The 22,971-nt window shown below is 41.2% G+C and overlaps 1 protein-coding gene across 7 annotated transcripts in view; it reads left to right on the forward strand.

The window, feature by feature from the left end:
• Positions 1-2,720: 2,720 nt before the first annotated feature.
• The window catches only part of CSNK1G3 (casein kinase 1 gamma 3), an 83,608-nt gene continuing 63,357 nt past the window's right edge, over positions 2,721-22,971 (forward strand). For 2 of the 7 annotated variants that reach the window (XM_081941659.1, XM_081941661.1), the window contains exons 1-4: positions 2,726-3,264; positions 3,744-3,981; positions 15,253-15,323; positions 17,727-18,147. In XM_081941659.1, coding sequence (XP_081797785.1) covers positions 17,973-18,147 — 175 coding nt within the window. In that variant the 5' untranslated portion in view covers positions 2,726-3,264; positions 3,744-3,981; positions 15,253-15,323; positions 17,727-17,972. Of the gene's footprint in view, positions 3,265-3,743; positions 3,982-7,019; positions 7,043-15,252; positions 15,324-17,726; positions 18,148-22,971 lie in introns of those variants that run through there. The other 5 variants (XM_081941658.1, XM_081941655.1, XM_081941660.1 and 2 more) reach the window with 5 other exon arrangements.

Raw genomic sequence — 22,971 nt, forward strand, 5'->3', positions numbered from 1 at the left:
CCTGCCCCGCCCCCTTGGCGTTTTTTGCATCGGGGCTGACTCCCCGCTGCCACCGCTGCGCTACCTCATGTTCCTTGTCTTCTGGCCGCGGCCCCACTCCGTGGAAAACATAGGCGCAATTACAGCCCGGAGCAGGAGCAAAGCCCCTTTCCCAACTGGCCCTTCCTCCCTCGGAAGGCTTCGGAGGGAAGCTTCTGCAGAAGCCCGAGCGAGTGACAACAAGTTCCCACCGTTACGAAGTCTCGGAGGCTGTAATTTTCTGAGCTGTGCGCGTGCGCCTGTTTTCCACGGCGTGGAGCAGCAGCGAGGCTCTGCATGGCCAGCAATGACTCCAGATGCCATCCGGGAAGACGAGGAACGCGAGGGGGGACCGTTGATGGCCTCCGGAATGATCGCTCACCGGGCAGAGCCTCGCTGCTGCTCCACGCCTTGGAAAACAGGCGCGCGCGCACAGCTCAGAAAATTACAACCTCCGAGACTTCGTAACGGTGGGAACTTGTTGTCACTCGCTCGGGCTTCTGCAGAAGCTTCCCTCCGAAGCCCTCCAAGCAAGGAAAGGCCAGTTGGAAAAGGGGCTTTGCTCCTGCTCCAGGCTTTAAGCTTCCCTCCGAAGTCTTGGGATGTTCTAAGGAGCCCCCCAAGGAAAAACGCCGCTGCCAGGTAGTTAAAAGTACCTCTCTGATTCTGTCAGACTCTGTCAGTCTCTCTCTGATTCCCTCCCTCACTCCCTCTGTCTGTCTGTCTGTCTGTCTCACTCACACACACACACACTGTGGTCACCTTGTTGAGTGTTCCAATCACATTTGAAACACTCAACAACTGGCCTGCATTTATGGTATTTTGCAGCATTGTACCTCTCTGATTCTGTCAGACTCTGTCAGTCTCTCTCTGATTCCCTCCGTCACTCCCTCTCTCTGTCTGTCTCACTCACACACACACATTGTGGTCACCTTGTTGAGTGTTCCAATCACATTTGAAACATTCAACAACTGGCCTGCATTTATGGTATTTTGCAGCATTCCAGAATGCTGCAAAATACCATAAATGCAGGCCAGTTGTTGAGTGTTTCAAATGTGATTGGAACACTCAACAAGGTGACCACAGTGTGTGTGTGTGAGTGAGACAGACAGACAGACAGAGAGAGGAACAGAGAGAGGGAGTGACGGAGGGAATCAGAGAGAGACTGACAGACACACACACACACACACACACACAGAGTGAGTGAGAGACAGACAGACAGACACACACACAGAGTGACAGAGATGGGGGAAGGAGGAGAGAGATACAGAGATACAGAGAGAGAGAGAGACAGATAGACACCCAGAGAAAATGACAGAGGGAGACAGAGGGAGGGAGGGAGGGAGGGAGGGAGAGAGAGACAAAGAGCCAGAGAGAGAGAGAGAAAGAAAAAGAAAAAAAGAAAGTGGGAGAGAGAGATGAAAGAAAGAAAAAGAACTTATGACCACAATTGAGCCCAAAATTTTGGTTGCTATGCAAGAGCTTCGTTAAGTGAGTTTCACCACATTTTCCAAGTTAGCCATGCCCACCTGGTCACATGACTGCCAAGCCACTCCCACCAGGTCACATGGCTGGCAAGCCACTCCCACAAAGGAGGCCACACCCACAGAGTAGGTTCCCCAAAAAATTGAAACCCACCACTGGTTCAAATAATCTGTTTCACTTACAGTATTTTGGGAGTAGAGAATGTACTAATAAATAAGCAAGATAAGGTACTGTATGAGCTCTGATTTTCTCTCTCCTTTCTCCTTGTTGCAATCCTATGACTGAAGAATCCATCCACTCCAGTATGTATCCACAAGCACATGGTGCACTTTAGCTGCAATCCTAATCCTATATCCATCCAGTAAGGGCCAATCAAGTGTATGATTACACTCACTTAATTTCTTATCTTGCTATTAGAAACATTTTAATTCTGTTTTTAAAGCCTCGGATTAATAAATACACCAAACTCTGGCCTTGATTAATGGAATATTCTAAGTTTAAATTGTTCTAGATACACCCCGCCCCTCTCCTAATATATCCAGACTTACTAATGATTAAAGCAGTTTAGCACTTACCGCTGAGGAAAGCAACAATCCTTCCAGAAGAGAGCTACCTGGCCTGTCAACTATCCACCGGAAGACTAAGAGGTTACAGAAAAAGCCATTGTTTGTCCGATCAGATACAATCCTCCGTCCGCTCACTTCGGAGTAAACTCCATTTAATCAGAGGACTGATTTCTGCAGGCAACGCAACCACGAATGCCTTGCAGAACTATAATCCTTTGTCAGGTTACCCCTTTCGGGTAAACACAGGACAGACCCGCCAACCATGCCTCCAAGCCAATCATTACTCGGGTAAAAAAAGAAAGGAAACCACCATCCCACAGGTCCGTCTTTCTTCCGGGCAGGTAAAAACATTGCTTGCAAAAGACGGAAACCTTCCCCCTTTCGCTCAGCATGTTTCTTCCAGTTGATTGGACAGAAAAGGTGTCTTTCAAACGAAAGAGGAAGGCGGGTTCTCCAAATCACAAACCAGAGGCTTAGCTTTCCCGTGGCGCGTTTTCTCACCAGCCGCTCTCCGTCCCTAACACATTCCCGAGGCTCCTCCCTCTTCTCCCCCCCCCGACGTGACTCATCCCCGATCTTAACTCCGCCCACTTTCCCGATTGACTCCGTTTAAAAAAAAAACCAGTCCTCATGGTCGGCTCGCTCGTGGGCGCGGCTCCACCCCTTTCCAAGAGGCTCCGCCCCTCCACTTCAGGCCTGTGGCCCGGATAGCTACGGCTCCTGTTTGTGAGGCGGGGCGAGAAGAGCCAGCGAGGAAGCTCCGTTGCATCAAATCGCCGCAGCCAGTCCCAGAAAAGAGTTCCGTAAGCCGGCTCCTGGCTGAATCGAAACTTCCGGGACAAGGATTCGCGGGGCTCGTAATTTCACCCCCCCCTCCCCGAGGGACGGAGGAGAGGCAACCAGAAAGACGACAGTCCAGTCGCTCGCAATCCTGGGGTCTCGGTCCCGAAAACCTCGCCCTCGCTGTGTCCTCGCGCCGGCCAGGGGCAGCGCAGACTCCTCCCCTTCCCTCTTTTTCCCACCCTCCCCCATAACCGCCGCCGCCGCCGCCGCAGCAGCAGTGGCAGCGGCAGCGCCACCTTCCCTCCTTCCTTTTCCCGGTTCCTGCTGCCCCCGAGCCTGAAGAGGCACCTGCACCTCCCGGCCACAGTGAGAGAAGGGCAAGGCCGGAGTCGGCCGCAGTGACTCCTCCAAGGTAAGAGTGGTTTCTGGAGCGCGCCGTGGCCAAAAGGTGGTGGGAGGCGGCGGCTGCGGCCGCGGCGGGGATGGAGAGGGGAAGGGAAAAGGCGGCGGCGGGGAAGGGTGGCTCTCCTTGAACGGTGTACAATGGAGAAGGTGGCAAGTGGGTTGAGGGTGGGAGTGGGGGGAGGTCTGGGCGGAAGAGGCGAAGGCTCGGGTCCCGCCTCTTAGTTGTGAGGCTTGTTGCTCCCCTTTTTGGTGGGGAAAGGGAGTCGCAACCCTGCGGCGGATTGGAGGTGTTTATGTTCCTTGTGCGTGGGCTTCCCTGGAAAAAGCCCGGGGGTCCGCGTCGCGAAGGGCAAAGCGCATCTTCTGAGGGGAACAGAGACGTGAGGGTGGCTTGCTCTGAAATTCCCTCTATTCTTCCGTGCTGTGGAGATGGGGAGGGTGTTGTGTATGGCGTGGTTTTTCTTTCGGGTTTTTCCCCCCCTCCAGCGCGCTTACAGTGGAAAGGATTATGTGTGCATAATACATGAGGGTGGAAGGCTCTCACAACGCGCACGCATCTGCCGTTCCTTGCGAAGGAGTGTTAATGCGATGTGAAGATTGGGGAGAGGTGAGACCAAAGCTCCGCAGTTTGGCTGCTCCTCCAGCCCGAAAAACAGAAGAGAATTAGCAGCCTGATCCTTTTCCAATGAGGAACCATCCTCCGCAGACGAGATTTATTATCATGGTAAGAACCCCCCCCCCCCTCGCTCTCGCTCTGTCTTGCTCTCTCTTTGCTCGGTGGGATCGGATCTTCCTTTCCCAGTCACCCCAGATAGAAAGCAGAGGGGATTACTTTAGATCACTGATGCTTGTCTTAAAAAACCAGAAAAGCTTTCTGTAAAGATCTGTTATTAGATGTTCTTCAGAATTTTAAGAAACTAATGGCAACATGGCAAAACACTGTGTAGGTCTCTTTCTAGAGGCTTACTCCTATCTCTCTCCTTCAGAAATGGCTTTATTAAGGTGCAGTTATGACTTGTATGAATTGTTCAACTGGGAAAAAGTATTTACAATGAGCACTGAATTATCTTAAGAGTGAACACTCTTATTTACTTTTAAATGATTTGTGAAGCTCTTTAAATGTTGCATGCATTATACTGGACTTACACGCAAGTTTTGTATTATATTGAGGTATCAAATTATAATAAGTCAAAATGATATAATGGATAGAAACCCAATTAGCTTACCAAAGTTGGTAGTTACTTTGAGTTGTGAGTTGCTACAAAGGGTATGTATCATATTTAGGAATTGTGTTAAGACCGTAAAGTTTGGATTAATGTATAATAGCAAAAGGTCACACAGTAGTATTAATAGCTCTTTATTAGACTTTTCCTATTGCTGTATACCTATATCTGTATAATTTGATACAATTTTTTTCAAGATTTGGATATTAGATGTGATCTAAAACTGTTTTCGTGTTTTTAATAGATGGCTCATAATGTGCTCATAAAACACTGTTCTCATGTTTAGATTATGAAAACTCAAAAGTTTTCACAAATATACTGTACATGTACATTAGATCAGGGATACTCTGATTAACTTTTGTTAAAATATTTGTATGAAACAACTTTAGAAGGTCTTGCATTATATCTATTGCTAAATTATGTTCCAGTTGTTGGAAAGTTAAGGTATAACTGTTTATGTATTAATACTTTGCTCTTTGCTATATGAAAAAGTTTAACAAAGGTTTTGACTGTTTAGCACTGTCTATGTAAACCATGTTTTGTAAACAAACACTTCTATGGAGTTCTGAATTATATTTTCAATTTTGAATGTTCTCCAGGGGGTTGAAAATATAAACAATATCCTTAAGTTCAAGAATAGAATGATTTTAACAAATGTTTATGGAAAATACACAATTCAGTTTTGCTAGGGCCATGATGGCAAACTATGGCACACGTGCCAGAGGTGGCACACAGAGCCCTCTGTGGGCACGTGCACCATTGCCCCAGCTCAGTCAGCTGGTTGTTGGGTTTCTGAGGCGCACTGGCCAGCTTGTCATCGGGTTTCTGGTGCTCTGGCACGTGCGCACACACACACACCTTCCAGTTTGGGCACTCTGTGACTAAAAGATTTGCCATCATTGTGCTACCGTATTCTATGCTTTTAGAGCATGGGGGTCTAGTAGTGTTTCTCAGTCTGGGCAACTTTATGATGTCTGGACTTCAACTCCCAGAATTCCCCTGTCAACCATGTTTTAACAAGGCTAATCAGAAATTTAATCAAGCTTGAAAATTACCTGACTAGGTAATTCTGGGAATTGAAATCTGGACATCTTAAAGTTGATCAGGTTGAGAAACACTGGATTCTTGAGTTTATGAGCTGGCTAGATGTAACAATCAGTTATGATTTTTGTAAAGACTGCTAATGCAGAGTAAAGCAAATTTTCCTTCTCTATTCAGGAGAAACTTGATACTAGGTGGAAAATTGCCTAATGTAGGATTTGAAGAACCTATTCCCATGCTTAAATTTTTGTTTAGCCTTGTTACACTTTTTTATCTATTTTAAAAATGTAATGTGCAATTTTGTCATAAAACAAATAAATATGTTTTCATAGCAGAGATGGCAACTGATTTCAGCCCCACTTCTGAAATATAATCAGCATTGTCAAAGTTTCTGGTGTTTCTTGATACAGATTGTTGTTTTATGAGTATGGACTAGTAAATTTTAAAAAAATTAGTATTTACAATATGGCAGGATTTACATTAAATACGACTTGGTTTCACCTGATCTGTTGAATAAGTAAATGAATACATAACTCAAGTTCTTGAGTTCTTATAATTTGATTGCACCAAATTATTTAATCTCAATGCATATGGAATTTCAAACTCACTGAAAAAGGCTCATAGGTGGACTGGGGGTACTTGTTGATTTCCCACATAGTCTGATAGTTCAGGTGACTGGTGGTGAAGTATTCCTTTTTTCTATTGCATTCATATTTCTTGGTTAGGACTAAATGGACTCATTCATTACCTTATGAATAGTTTGCTGTAGAACACTTTAGATGGGTGATGCCTTTGAAAATAATCCAGAAACTGCAATGATTCAGGAATCCTGTGGTGAGATTTCTGCCTTGCATTCTTCGTTGGAAGCATGTAGTATGTACTCTGGCTCAGATGCACTAGCTTCCCATTGCTATCTGAGTCAAATTCAGAGTGTCTCTTTTAACATATAAAACCCTTTACAGATTTGTCTTGTTTATCTAAAGAACAACTTTGTTATTAATTGGATCTCTATCATCTGTGGGCTTATAGTAAGAGCAGCTGAAAATTGGATGGCTTGCTAGAGATGGTTAGGTCGAGGGTCTTTGAAGTGGTGGCACCAATATTGTGAATGGTGAGTGGAGACTTCATCTCTACTGGATGAAATTTTTTTAAAAAATCAAAAAGCTGTTTGTATAAATAAACATTTCCTTATTAATTCCCAGAGTACTTACGACATCTGATATTGATCTTGGTTTTATATATGTTTTATATTGTTTTATTTGATGCTGTTGGAATTTGGTTCTATAGTGTCCATGGATAAATTTGATAATGAGTAAATGAATAAATGTGTGAAGTTAGGCATACATTTGAGAAATAGTGATTGACCCCTTTATTGCAAGAAAACATTAGTAATAATGCTTTTTATTTAATTAAGACACAACATTTCTGTTTGCCAGTCTGATCATTGTTTTTCTGATTATCAATCCTAACTCAAGAAGTTCATCATAATGTAGAAGAAGAATGGGGAATATTCGAGCTCAGGTATGCCAACTTCAAATTCCATCATTCCTGGTGGGAATTGTTAACATTATCTAGGACAGTGATGTCTAACCTTTTTGTCCTCGCGTGCCAAAAGCGCATGCACATACATGACAGTGCGCACGAACGTGCTCACACCCATAATACAATGCATGCATGACCCTCATGTACGATCCTCTCCCCCGTGCATGCGCACACTGTTACAGGTATTATGTCTGCCTGGAATGCAGCTTTATTCCTCTCTAGCCTTCATCTCCATTGTTCAGTGATGCATTTCCTGCCTCTGTATGATTTACCTCTATCTGCTCCTGTGAGGCACTTCCTGTTCCTGTTGGATATATATAGTTATAGTCTTGATGGCTTCTATAGTGTTTTAACTGCATTTTGATTAAACAACACATGCTGCAGAGACCCAAAAATCTATAGTGCATGCGCGCTATAGCTCAACTGGGGTGATGACTCATGTGCCGGCAGAGAGGCCTCCGTGTGCCACCTGTGGCACACATGCCATAGGTTCACCATCACGGATCTAGGAGGTATATTGATTCCCCATCTCTGATTTCAAAAATGCTAAATGCTGAAATACTTCCCTAGAAAACCTGTTTATTAGAGGCATTCAGTTGTTACAGAATCAGAAACACAAAAATAACCAGAGAATTTAGTTCAGACCTTTTTCTTGGTTACAGACTTGTCGTCCTAACGTGGGATAGTATTGTCATAATCCTACTATTCATTGTAGTTGGGATTCATGAGGATTAAAATCCAAACTATCCGGAGGATGCCAGGTTGCATATCTTTTGAGTTAAGATTATAATAATCTTAAAATGAATATGTAAACCATGATTCATTTAGCTTTTATATTGCTTCATTGTAATATAGTTTATTTTTTAGTTTCAGAATCTTTGCAAATAAAGTATTATATCGTGATATGTGATCTTTTAAAATACATACAAATAATATATTTGAGAAAATTGTGTTTTAAGAAGCTGTTTATATCTTCAGTGTTGTGTGGTTGGTGGATTGGGGGTCATTCCCAAATTATTCTATTTTTTATTGTTGCAATATAGTTTAAATAAAACAGGATGACAACCTATTCCTGAAGCTACCAGTGACCATAACAAATCCTTATAAAGTTTATTTTCATTTTGAAATGGAAACACATGAAAGCTACTGTGTATTCCAAAGAAAACCATTGAACTTCAAAACCTATCCCACTCTGTTTCTCCCATCAACCTCAGATATGTTACATTTTGGTTACCAGTTTTCCCATCCCTTGAAATAGCATTATACAGTATCTGTTCTTAAGATTATGCCCCATGTTTTACCATGACTAATAAGATTTTTAAGGGGAAAAAAAGTATAATGTTCAACTATCACGCTATTGGGAGATCTCAGTATATCATTACTTCCCAAACTAAAAAATAGTTATGCGGTTTCTGAATAGTGTAGCTGTTCCAGGAGGGAGCTGTGGGGATTTATTCAACAGTTTTTATATTTAAAGCAATTAGCGAATAAGCTTTAAAGAAGATTTACTCCTTTTTCCTTACATAAGTTCTTTTAATGTAAACAGCAAAAAGTGCTGTTGAGGAACTAAAGTGTCTTTTCCTAAATTGAAGTAATTTTACTTCATTAACCAAAATGAACTTTTCCAATGAAGCTTTTATGGTGGAGTTGCCATGCCTGATTCATAAAATGTTACATAGAGTCCAGTGGTTTTTATTGTTTTTAAAACCTTTTGTACTGTAAAAAAATTAGCTGAGGAATAAAATACATAATGGCTATTCGGCAAACGTAAGTAGTATTGATGTACAATGTACAAACATTTTGAATTTTCAATATTTCTGCATAAATATAATCTAAACATTATGTTTTCCACATATCCTAAAACAACCCAATTAACTGAATACAAAACATACTTGTTCATTTATTTATTGAGGAAAATGAATGAAAGCTACATATAGGTAATTCTTGATGTATGACCATTAGTTGAGTTAGTATCTGAAGTTATGACAGCTGTGCATAAAAGAACTTAGAATGAGCATACGCCAAGTTCTGGCTGTTACGGACTCCATGAAGAAAATTTAGACAATTGGCAACCAGTTTGCACAGCAGTGTCCCACAATCATGTGATCACTATTTGTGACCTTCCTGCCAGCTTCCTACAAGCAATGTTCGTGAGTAAGCCAGCAATGAAGCCTGCAAGTTGCTTTGTTAAGTTTCCATCCTCCCTTGCCTTTAGTTGCTTCCATGCATCATACCCCTCTTTTTCCATTCATTCATCACACCCTGTGTCTTCTTTCCCTGGCCTTGCAGCAGTTGCACAATATCAGCCCTTCCTCAGAGAGGAAACATGCCAGTCTTAAACCAGATAGACCCAACTATATCAGTCCTAAACCAGCAAGAAAACCTGACTAGATGAGCTTATTCTACTTTATTGTGAAGCTACATTAGCAGAACTCTGAAGGTATCAACTTTGCACTTACAGCTACCTGATCAATTAGGTCAGGTCCTGACTTTTCCTCTTAATTGTTAATCCATTGGGGACTTCCCTCTCTCTTATCTGATTGTTTCCCAGGCAGCATTTCTTTCCTTCGTTCCCTCAAATCAGGCCTGTCAAACTGGTGGCCTGCAGACCAGATATGCAGGCCACCCCACCTCATCTCTGCAAAGGCAGAGATATGGCACAATATGGCCCATGATGCAAGCAGTTTGACACCCCTGACCCAAATAATCCACACATTCCATCACATTAAGTTGCTTGTATCTTCTTTTCCTGGCCTCACTGTGATCACACATATCCCATACCCTTGTTCTCCAAATCCTCTTGGTTCGATAAGACTAAAATAGAACTTTTTCATAAACTTAAGCACCACTGTCTAATTAATAAAAGAATAACATTTTGAGTTGAACTTGCTTTATAATATAGTGTGGATTTGCCTTGTTTGGAAATATTTAATAGGATATTTAAAACTAGAAAATTGGATTCATTCTACCGTGTTTCCCTGAAAATAAGACAGGGGCTTATTTTCTTTTGCCCCACGAAATATGGCCTTGGGCTTATTATAGGGGAGGGCTTATTATTTCTGGGGCAGGTGAGAAGCAAGGCGCGCCTTTTACCTTTCCAGCTCCGTCGCGTTCCTCGCCATTGTGCTCAGGGAAGTGGCTGGTAAAAAAAAAAAAACTTCTCGCGAGTTCAATCAAACATCTTGAAATCGCGAGAAGGTTTTTTTTTACCAGGGGCTTCCCTGAATACAATGGCGAGGAACGCGACGGAGCTGGAAAGGTAAGAGGCACGCCTCGTGGCCCAACACCACCCACCTCGCCCCAATGGTAAAGGCAGCCTGCCTGGTTCCCTTCCCCGCCATCCCTTTAACGAGGGGTGGCAGGTGGGGGGGAGAAGCGAGGCATGCCTCTTAACTTTCCAGTTCCGTTCCTCGCCCTTTCGCCGATTGAATCCCCTTGTAAAAAAAACCTCATGAGTTCAACTCGCAAGATTTTTTTTTACAAGGGGATTCAATGAGCGAAAGGGCAAGGAACGCGACGGAGCTGTCAGTCTCTGGTAGCGCTAGGACACGTGTCGCGCTTCTCCCCCCCCACACCTCTCCCCCCTCACTAAAGGGACGGCAGGAGACGGAACCAGGCAGGCTGCCTTTACTGTTGGGGTAAGGTGGGCGGTGTTGGGCTGTGAGGTACAGCTCTTATCTTTCCAGCTCCGTCGCGTTCCTTGCCCTTTCGCTCATTGAATCCCCTTGTAAAAAAACCTCGCAAGTTGAACTAATGAGATTTTTTTTACAAGGGGATTCAATGAGCGAAAGGGCGAGGAACGCGATGAAGCTGGAAAGAGGTGCGCAACGCGGCCCAACACCGCCCACCTCACCCCAACAGTAAAGGCAGCCTGCCTGGTTCCCTCTCCTGCCGTCCCTTTAGTGAGGGGGGAGAGATGGGGGGGGAGAAGCGTGACGCGTATCCTAGCGCTACCAGAGACTGACAGCTCCGTCGCGTTCCTCGCCCTTTCGCCCATTGAATCCCCTTGTAAAAAAAACCTCATGAGCTCAACTCGCAAGATTTTTTTTACAAGGGGATTCAATGAGCGAAAGGGCAAGGAACGCGACGGAGCTGTCAGTGTCTGGTAGCGCTAGGACACGTGTCGCGCTTCCCCCCCCACACCTCTCCCCCCTCACTAAAGGGACGGCAGGAGAGGGAACCAGGCAGGCTGCCTTTACTGTTGGGGTGAGGTGGGCGGTGTTGGGCCGCGTTGCGCACCTCTTTCCAGCTTCATCGCGTTCCTCGCCCTTTCGCTCATTGAATCCCCTTGTAAAAAAAATATCACGAGTTGAACTCATGAGGTTTTTTTTACAAAGGTATTCAAACGGCGAAAGGGCGAGGAACCGAACGGAGCTGGAAAGGTAGGAGGCGTGCCTCGCTTCTCTCCCCCCCAACCTGCCGCCCCTCGTTAAAGGGACGGCGGGGAAGGGAACCAGGCAGGCTGCCTTTACCATTGGGTCAAAGTGGGCAGTGTTGGGCCGCGGGGCGCGCCTCTTACCTTTCTAGCTTTGTTGCATTCCTCGACATTGTATTCAGGGAAGCCCTTGGTAAAAAAAAACCTTCTCGCGATTTCAAGATGTTTGATTGAACTCGTGAGAAGTTTTTTTTTCACCAGCCGCTTCCCTGAGCACAATGGCGAGGAACGCGAGGAAGGGAACCAGGCAGGCTGCCTTTGCCGTTGGGGTGGGCGGTGTTTTTTTGCACGAGAAGGAACAGGCAGGAGGGGGTGATCACATTGCTGGCCTGCCGCTGTTTTTGCCGCGAGCCCTCTTTTTGCTCCGGAAGCCGGTAGGTGGGACAGTGTTAATGTCGGGGACTGGTTGCGCATGCGCTTAAATATTTGGGGCGGGCTTATTTTCAGGGGAGGGTGTATTATGGCGCATGCTCTGAAAAGCCCGATTGGGCTTATTGGCAGGGCATGTCTTATTTTCGGGGAAACACGGTATATTTAGAACACACTAATGCAATCCATTTTATTATTTTATTCATCTTATTAGCATAACATTTTGAGGGTAAAATACATAGTTGTATCCTAGAAGATTTTCAAAAAGTTTTTGAACTTGGATTTTTTTTTTTGTCTCAAACCCAGCATATTTTGAAAAATCTTACTTCTGTGACATTGTCATTTCTTTTACTAGTCTATTCTTTGGGTTATAAGAGGGTTTTAAATCATGGTTTGATGATGTACGTAATTTAAAATATGTGATCCTATCCACTTATAGCTATAACTTTGGCGTTAACTCTTCAGCAAACAAACATAGGATTGTACTGTAAATGTTATACATTATTTTAGAATGTTCAGATTGTTAGAATGAACATTTGAAAGCATAGCAACTAATGTAACAAAGACAGCACTGACAAAGTTTAAACAGTCAGATTTAATATTCTACCCCACCTCCAGCTGAAAAAATGTTAGGCTTTGTATAATTGTATTGAATATAATTTGTTCATCCTAAACTGGAGAAAGCCCCACAGGCCATAAGGTCAAAGCTTCACAAAGGTTCTCCTCCCTACTCTATACTCCCAAACAATGAAGGATTATATAAAATATTGAGAAGTGTTCAGTATGGTGATTAATTTGAGGAATGAGTATATTTCTGTTTATTTGTTTCCTGTGAAAAGGATATTCCATTACTGGTTGCCACATATTATATTAACTATAAGTGAATGGCACCTCCAATTGCAGTCATTTGATAGTATACATGTGACTTACTTAGAATCTCAAATATGTATCCAGTTGCACAAAAGGAGAAAATATATTCCTGATTTTAGGTTCCAAAAATTATATACAATATAAAATAGCACTAGGCATTTCATCTTTGGACTTCCTCAGTATATATGATATTACGGTTATTTGTGTTTGCCGTCTGGTTGCCTATCATGAGCTGAAAGAGCTGTTTGAGGTCTTTGTAGTTATTTTGAATTCACCACTGTAAACAGTGTAATTTACAACAGCCCATTCTTACCAACACTTCCTTTATATTTAAAGGCACTGGTCCCAATATAGTTCTTTATATAAATCTGTTTTTGAACAAACACGTTCTATTATTGTAATTTTCTGTTTTTGCTCAAACTATTGTGTCATAACTTACCAAGTCAATTCAGATTTTATTGTAAGTAGCCCAAGGTCACCACAAAGTAAAATTGAATTATAATAGTATTTTTTAAAACATTAGTTGCATGTAATATATCTATGCAATTTGTAGAAGAATTATTTATGCTAAACAATAATTATTTGTATTCACTTTTATTATACCCTGTTTTCCCCAAAATAAGACCTTCCTGGATAATAAGCCCAATTGGCTTTTGAGTGCATGCGCTAAAATAAGCCCTCCCTGAAAATATTGCAACACAGCAGCAGCCATGAGGTGACCATACTCGCCATCTCTTGCACCTGAACAATAGTAAGACCTCCCCAAAAATAAGGCCAAGTGCTTATTTTGGGGATCAAAAGAAAATAAGATCTTGTCTTATTTTCTGGGAAACACAGCACAACAAACCAAGAAAAATAATATTGTTAATTATATAAAAAATACAGATAGTCCTCAGGCTCCAATGAAAATTGGGACCAAAATTGCTGTCACTAAATGATGCAGTGATAATGTGTGATGTGACTGTATCACTTAGTAACACTAATACTGGCAATTGTGGTTGCTGTCATAACCCCAAGACATTCAGGATGGTAAGTGAGAAGCAGCAGGAAAGGAATAAGCCAAGGACTACTTGTACAAGAAACTCTGCAAAGCTGTTTGTTGGTGGAATTTTGAAACTATCAATATTTTGTTCTTGGAGACTGCATAAAGCAAGCAAAACAATTAGAGCATAAATTCCACAGTCTGCCATATCCTATATCAGTGATGGCGAACGTATGGCATGCGTGCTACAGGTGGCACGCGGAGCCATTTGTCAGGGCACTCGAGGCACTGCCCTGTCATCTGGCCAGCGCACATGTGCGCGCTGGCCAGCTGAGTTCACCCTTTTTTAAAGCCATTTTTCTCCCTTCTCAGGCTCCAGAGGCTTTATAGGAGCCTGGGGAGGGCAAAAACAGCCTCACTGCCCCCCCCCGGACGCCCTCCGGAGGCGTCAGGGAAGCCTCCGGACGGTCCCTGAAGCCTTCGGAGCGCTTAAAACGACCCTCCGAGCAAACCGGAAGTCACTTTCACCCTCCCCAGGCTCCTATAATGCCTCTGGAGCCTGAGGAGGGAGAAAAAAGCATGTACAAATGGAGAGGTCGCACCTGTAGTGCGCGCACACGCACTGGGGGTCGCGCATTGCATTATGGGTGCAGCACGCCCACACATGACCCCTCTGCGCTCCCCCCACCAATGGCACGCGAGCCAAAAAAGTTTGCCATCACTGTCCTATATACTTCATTCCATTGCTGGTGTTCCTACATATCTGTTTTGTCTGTATTCCAAAGATACCATCTGGAACTTCTGTAGGGTATAGACCAAGTTGAGACAGCAGTTCATAATGTATGTCTCGAGATGGTACTTTTAAAGCTTAGATTACCAGGAAAAAAATAGAAAACATTTTAAACTACCCTGTCTTCCCAAAATCCTGTTTTTCCATGAAGGTGATTCCTGTGTTCAATATATAAGAAAGCCACTTGAATTGATAAGTTTTAAGTCATGTTCCTTTTGAAAGAATGAAATATGCTGGATCACGCAGTTCTAGTGAAGCCTAAAAAGGTATAGATCTTGTCTTTACAAGAATTATACTGATTCTTCATCAGGCAGATATGTTACTTGATGATAGCTCTCTTTTAAGAGTGTTCAAATGTTATTAAGCTAACTGATCTGTAGTTTCCTGGCTATCCATCCCATTTATTGCTTTTTGAACCTCTGTCACTTTAGCTACCTATCAGTCCCCTGGTATGAATGCCAGGTTTTAGTGATAAGAAAGGTGACCAGGATGGTTTAAATGTATTATTGTGGAATAATACAGTAATTGAAATCCATAAAGGTCAAAGAATCTCAAGTATGTTCACAATAATATTTTCAGTCAAAATTCATTGCTGGTATAGCTTTCACCATCAGCCTACATGCATTTAATAGAGTAAATTATAAAATATTAATTGCACCAAGAAGTATTTATATTATAGTATTTTGTGTATTAAAATACTGAATTATGTTTATTGATAATATTAAGTGAATTTTTATTTTCAGATACCATGCACAAATAAAACGGTGTATAACTTGTGATGAGAAAATATGAAAAAGGTGGAACATTTTCTTGGGTGAGTGTGATTTATAAATTATTTTATTTACAGAAGGGGGAAGAAATGACAGATAATAAGTGTAATTGTAGGGAGTTCAGGAAAGAAATTAAAGTGAACACCTTTAGGAAATAGTCTTTTAACTAATCAACAACAGCAGGAGTATTAATTAACAAATTGCTAACAGTAACATAAAGTACTGAGAAGAAGCCAGATTTGTTTAGCATTTTTGATTCCTGAAGTTCCCTTTTCTGTTGCTGAAATACTTTGACCTGCACTCATATTTTTGATGACTTTTTGTTTTTGATATTGATTGGCCTGTCATCCAATTGTGCTGCTTAGTTGTTTAGTCTATGAGTTTAGCTCTAATGGGAGTTGGGACTTTGTAACAAATACAAGTAGTCCTCAGGCTATGACAGCAATTGGAACCGAATTACTGTTGCCAATTGATGGAGTTGTAAAGCATGATATCACATGATTGCATTGTTTAATGATGACAGTCCAGATTGCTGTCATAACCCCAGGATCATGCAGAGTGTTAAACAAGGACCTCGTGATTGTGATGGGGGGAAGAGGCAGGAGTCCCAGGCAAGCAGGCTGGCAGGTGAGAGTTACAAGTGGGTACTGTGGGTGGGTGCTACAGAGTACAGGTAGCTGAGTGTTACAGAGCATGGGTGGGCAGGCATTATGGAGTGCAGGTGAGTGAAAAAGAGCCTGTAGGAGATGACCAGGAGATGACCAGGGTAAACCTCAGGAGGGGGTCAACCTATCATAAGTCAAGATGCCTGCAAGAAATCTTAAGTCCAGCCTACCTTCATTCAATGCCTTTCTTATTTCCTGCTGATTTCCCTTGACTACTAGTTGGCCAGATTCTTGTAGAGACATTAATCTTGCAATAAATCTTTATACTAATTCTCCTAGGGATAATTAATGCTAAATATAACAGAAAGTTAAAGTACTATGATGTTACACATAATAACCGTGGCAAGGATTGCTTTTGCACAATATAGGAAGAATATTCTGCCAGAGGGATTGGTAATCCAAAAAATATTTCATTGTGCAGAAATGGACATGTTAAAGGGAAAGGATGATTCAGAATACTATGTGGTATGGGAGAAATGGTATGAATGGATAGACAATAGAAATAAGAAATGGAAATGTACATAGGCTTAGCATGTTTGGAAATAGAATGTATATAATATATTGATTCTAGTTGTATGAATAATGCCATAGATCTGTTAAATATGTGATAGAGACATGTAAAGAAAAACTGTGCAATAAAAATAAATATTAAAAAAATCTTTATACTCATATGAACTGCCTGAATCTCCTGATTCCCCCAGCGCTTGGCGGGGCAACTTGCAATTTCCTACTAACTTGCCCATTGACTTTGTGGGAAGCTGGTAGGCAGAGAAGGTTGCACATGCAATGATTTGACTGTGGGTCTTGCAGTTGTTGTAAGTGAGAGCTGGTTGCCAAGCACCCAAATCGCAAGCATGAGCTGTGATGTCCAAATTTCAAATTTCAGGATCACAAGTCCCCCTCTCTCAGTGACATCATAACTGAATGGCCTCTGAATGAATGAGTGGTTGTAACCTGAAGACTACTTGTTATTAATGGAAATACCCAAAGATCTGTTCTAAAAGAAAATGAAGACAAAGGGGTAAAATGGGTGGTAAAAAATGCATTGGTGGTGATTTAGGACTAGATGACAAGGGCAGATGGCAGTATTGACCAGATGGGCAGCCCAAAAGGCAAGGATGGAGAGAGTGGATAGGCAAGCGGGGATTTCCAGAGCAAGTAGTACTTTAATTGAGATTTGGAATTTTAAGGGATCAAGTCAGGTGGATTGGGGTGGGGTGGGGTTATTTATTGTATAGCACATTCACAACACATTTCAGTAAAAATGTGGGATAAAATTGAGGGGAATCTTTGGTTAAGGACTGATGGGGTTCATTTAACAATGGCAACAGAGACTGGATTGTTGTCCCTAAGCCACATGACATCACATTTTATGACTACATTGCTAAGTGAAAGAAATTCAATTGGTAAATCAAATATTACCTGCAACTCTTCTATATTTTATCTTTTCCCAAGCATTCCATTTAGTGAAAACAACTCTTGTGTTGGTGATAAATTAGCATCATTATTGAATATGGATTATACTGGATTGAAATTAAGTTTAGGTTTGAGCAAATATTATAGTATAGTTGTTTTGATTTATACTTGTGGGTTTCTGCAACTTAAGTACAGTTTGGTATGCATTATTCTAAATAATTATTTTTGGTATCTTTATTGCTTTTTTCATTGCAGGTATTATAACAGCCTGTGTGTAGCTTTTATTAAATGTTTATTGTTTTAAGAAATTTTAATTTTCTGCTATATGCAACACAATTATTTAATAAATTATTATTTTTGTTACAGAAGCACTTTAAACAGTAAATGGTGCTGATAGAAGATCTACTGAGATTTTGCTATAATAGCTACCAGTGAAAAACACTTTGCGAATGGGATGAATACGCAAAGAGTGACTGCCTGCAGCAGCTTCATAACTCAAAGTAACTAAGTGGAGCACTTAACTAAGGATGTTTTCATTTCTACTTTACCCCATTTGACTTGGTTTGCCTTGATTGGGGGAAGACATTCAAAGTGGAGTACCATAAACTTGATATGGATAAAAAAAAAGACAAAGACAAACTGGATGATAGAATGGCAAGGCCTAGTGCACGCTCAAGTCACAATCCACGAGGTAGCAGCTCATCAAATTCTGGTGTGTTAATGGTTGGACCTAACTTCAGAGTTGGAAAGAAAATTGGTTGTGGCAATTTTGGGGAGCTACGATTAGGTAAGCCTTTCTTTATCTAAACAGTCAAGTAAAGACATCTAAAGACAGTGTGTATCTAAAGAATAATTTCATTCACTAGGACATTCAAAATCATATCCACTTATATTTCTGACAGCTCTGCCAATATTATGTTTAAACAAGAAGTAATATATAATATAACACCAGGTTAGATCTTTGGAGTTATTCACACATAAGACTCACTTGGGATTTTAAACTACAATCTGTTGAACCATTATAGTCAGTTGGGCCACACTTCATAATAGAACATATTGGGTATAATGTTAAAAAGATACTGGAATAATTTTTAGCTGTTCCCACTGGAAGACATAAATGATCAGGCAACCTATGTTAGAATACTGCTTGTTTAATGTTAAACTATACTTCCCAAACAATTTCCACTAAAAGTGATCTTTAACTGTCCTGTTTGAAGAAATATATACTAGATGATTCAAGCTAGAGTTCAAGTTAACCTTGTAATGTATTATGAAATTATTAATTCAGTTGGATTTGATATGGAGTTATAATCTGATAGTAATTTAATTTGAATTCTAGTTTTTATAAAAATAATTCTGCAAATAAATGTAATTTTGGATCCATGATTGAGCACAAGATAGAAACTTCTGAGAGAGCAGTTTCAGAATGTTTTATATGATTTCGTACATTGCTCTAAGCCAGCTATTGGTTTAACTACAGGTTATTTAATAAACTATTGGTTTACATATCATGCTCAGCTATGACCATGTTTACAAAACATAGTGAATTGATTTATAATTGATTTACCCACTCACTAAATAAAAAAGAATTTGTAGCATGAAAAAAACAATAGTCAAAAGTACTATTTTGGATGGGTGAAAAGCAATTTAGAAAAATGGAACTTTATAGAAATGTAATTGAGAGAGAGAGATCAAAAAAAGCTGCCATGTAAAAAATAAATATGATTAGTTGGACACAAAAATGGCCTTTGTTAAAAATGTTTTTAACAAATTGGCCAAAGCTTAGTGAGGAGCTCAGAAGATAGAAAGAAGACAGAAAAGACAAGATGTACTGGGCAGATCTAAGATAATTAAATCAGATAGCAGAAACTGACAGCAAAATGAACAGTAAAGGAAATGCATATTCCACTAGACCTAGATCCTGAGACAGAGTGAGGTAAAACCCATCTCTAAAAGAAAGCTGAGGAATAGCAGGCAACAAGTTGGCAGCTCTTCATAGTCTCATTCATGTATTTTTCTCAGATTTTTTTGTTTGCTAGTTTTGTTCTGGCATTGTCTTTTATAATAACATTACTGCTTGGATTTAAAATATTATGAAAATTTTGAACTTGAATACTGGAATGATGGTTTAAAATTGATGAAAACAACTGCAAATCAGTTACTTACCTAACTCATGCATAGGAAAGCTCATGCATAGGAAAGATGAAGTTGCTACCATGACTTGGATTCCAATGATGTGTTTAATCTGTGTGCAGGGTACATGATAGTAAAAGGGGTTGCTGGGAAAAGGGATGTTGCTGGATCTCATTAGTTGTCAAGCATATTGATATGAAGACAGGTAAGTTTTGATTAGTAAGGCTAAACCCATCAAATGGTTGCATTATTCAAATTTACACTATTCAAAGCAATATTTCTGTAGTAGATAGTAATTTGTTCCAGCTCAATGGTGATAGGCAATGGAAAATTGTAAACATAAATGTTTATAGATGTGTGTGTGTGTGTGTGTGTGTGTGTGTGTGTGTGTATGTTTATGTAATGAAATACATGCAGAACCTAAATGTACTGGTAGATTATATAATATTAAATTTAGAATTTAGATTAGATTAGGTTTGCTACTATTTATTTAGTAGCAAACAGCTAGTTGGACAACGGCCCTAAATATATACATATTTTTTGCAGTATTTAAGTCTTTTTCCAAGAGAGTTTTACTTAAACACCAAACTCTTGGTTTAGCAATTCATTTACTTATTTATTTACCATTTATTTAGCAAATTTATCTTACTATTCATTTTCAACCTCTCATTCCTGTTTCTTTTTTTAACTTTCATTGTCTTATTGCTCTCTTTGTTTTCTTGCCTCTATAGTGAAAAAGCAAATTTGTACTAAGCAGAGTGTCATTTTAGTGTAATAATTTATTGGACTTTGATTTGATTCAAAGTCCTGTAACTAAACTTGGAGATCACTGATTGAATTCAAGTGAACTTTAGTCTCTGGTCCAACCTACCTCACAAGGTTGTTATAGGATTAAAAGGAAGGGATAATTTTCAGTGGGTGCAGATTAGATAGAGGTCTGTTAGAATTGATTACAGAAATCTTCTGGAGAGTGTTCTTATATTCCTTTCATAAATCAGCATCCTAGCAGAGACTCCAACAGAGACTCAGGTGCTCCTAATATTAACCTAACCAGCATGGAAAATAAGAGATGTAATAAGATATGCTTCAGTAAAGATTCCTTCCCTGTGATGTACATTATAGCTGTTATCTTGTTATTATATATACTGCACAACAATATGAAATCACAGCTATCATTTCTTTAGTTGGTGTTGGCTCACATTCATATCAGGTTCTTCCCAAAATCTAGGATGTGTGGATCCAAGTAGTGTAGCCTTTTGTAATTGACAACCGTAAATTTTGTCAATGCACAGGTTTTCTAAGTGTCATCCAAGACCTTTTGGCATGGCTTCCAAACGTACTATATCAGTGATGGTGAATCTTTTTCTTAGGGCATGCCAAAATTGCACGCACATGTGCCCACACCAATTCAATCCTCCTTGCCCACTTATGCATGTGCGTGCAACCCCCCCCCCCCACATATTCGTGCACAACCCCTCCCCAGGCTTTGGAGGCTTTCTTAAAGCCTGGGGAAGGCAAAAATGGCTTCAGAAAAGTCTCAGGAGGCTGGAGAGGGTGAAAAATGGTGGAATTCTGGAAGTTCAGAAACGATCCATTTCCGGCTTCCAGGGGGCCTTTAGGGGGGCAGGGGAAACCGTTTTCACTCTCCCCAGGCTTCAGGAAAGTCTCCAGAGACTGGGGAGAACATAAAACAGGCCCAACGGGCCAACTAGAAGTTCATTCCCGAACTTCCAGTTGGCTCGTTGAGGTTGCTTTTCGCTGTCCCCAGCCTCCAGAGGCTTTCCTGAAACCTGGAGAGGGCGAAAATGGTGTCCCACAGCCCTCCAAAAGGCCGGAAATTAGCTGGCCAGCGCGTGCATGTGTGCCGGAGCTGACCACTGGTGTACCATCAAATATGGTTTTGTGTGCCACAAGTTTTCCATCACGGTGGTATATCATGCACGGTAAGAAAATAGCAATAGCACTTAGATTTATATATGGCTTCATAGTGCTTTTACATCCCTCTCTAAATTTATTTTTATTATTTATTTATTTATTTGATTTGTTAGCCGCTCCCTCTCCACAAGGGACTTGGGGCGGCATACAATAAATAAAGCACATATATATATTACACGGAGGAGGTTAACCCAGACTCCTAATGCCCCCAACAACCTGGGTCCTCATTTTACCCACCTCGGAAGCATGAAAGACTGAGTCAACCTTGTGCCGGTGAGATTTGACCTGCTGAATTGCAACTAGCAGTCAGCTTAGGTAGCCTACAGTACTGCACTCTAACCACTGCGCCACCTCGGCTCTTCTAAAATAGTTAAATAAATACCTGCTACTCAAATAACACAAAAACCTTAAAATCAAAACCAACAGTAACAATAAAAAGACAACCCCCCTCCCATTGTGGTGAACAATAACTTTTCCAAAGCCCTCTGGAATATCAGCCTTTTTCAGCTTCTGGAAAGCCTTTATCAGTGTGTGTGTATGGGGGGAGGGGGCTGTCTAATTTATACAAGGAGGCTGTTCCAAAATATAAGTGCCCTAGTTGAAAAACTACTTTCTAGTCTCATCTTCCTTCACCTCATAAAAATGGGATATCAGCATATTCTTCTGAGAATATCTTTCATTGGGCAGAGGAACACTATTTATAAATAAAAATTAGTATTTTTAATTGCGCCTGGAAACCTAATGATAACCAATTCAGATCCTACAAGGTTTTGTTATAATCATCTACTTACAGCCATAATAAGCCCGCTTATTACAAGTTGTGACATTATTTATTATAGTTGTAAGTTGTGACAGTCATTAAGTGGAGTATTAATGTGATTACATTGCTGAATTACTAAAACTGTGATGGAATCTCCAGTTAGGGTGGGGGCGGAGAGGGAGGTGTGATGAGGTTAGCTAGTGTCCTTGCACAGCAGGAAGTGACGCAGAACTGACTTCCTCTAGAATCCCTGAAACCCTTATCTGGCTATTGCTAAGAGTCAGTCTGGCAAGATTCTTGCAAATAGGCATGCAACAATAAAGAACCAACTCTGATTAGGTGGTTGTTCTAGTTCCTTGAGCCTGACAGAAATCCCTGCTGTCCCTGTTGTGATCATTAAGAGGTTCCTCAGAGGAGGCCCTCAGAGGCCTGGCACAGTCCCAGGTTTGCACTGCAGCACTTCCCCAACTTACACATGGTCTGCCCTGGATGTCCCTGGACATCCCTCTCCTCCAAATACCTTCTGAAGTACTCCAGATAGGGTGGAAGATAATGGAGGATGGTGGTGCTGCAGCATCCCTGTGGGTTGGTCATAAGGATGGGTGGATTCAAGTGCTTGAATTTTGTTCACATGATTAAGGGGTCGTTGCAACGGATGTAACTTGGGGTAAAGGCCATAAGTCTTTTCATTCAGTGCTGTTGTAATTTCAAATGGTCACTGTAAAAGGAGCATTATATTTTCAAGCTTACAATATTCTGATACAATACAATACAATAGCAGAG

The sequence above is a fragment of the Natrix helvetica genome (assembly GCF_964273705.1).
Source record: "Natrix helvetica genome assembly, chromosome: 2".
Lineage (NCBI taxonomy): Eukaryota > Metazoa > Chordata > Lepidosauria > Squamata > Natricidae > Natrix > Natrix helvetica.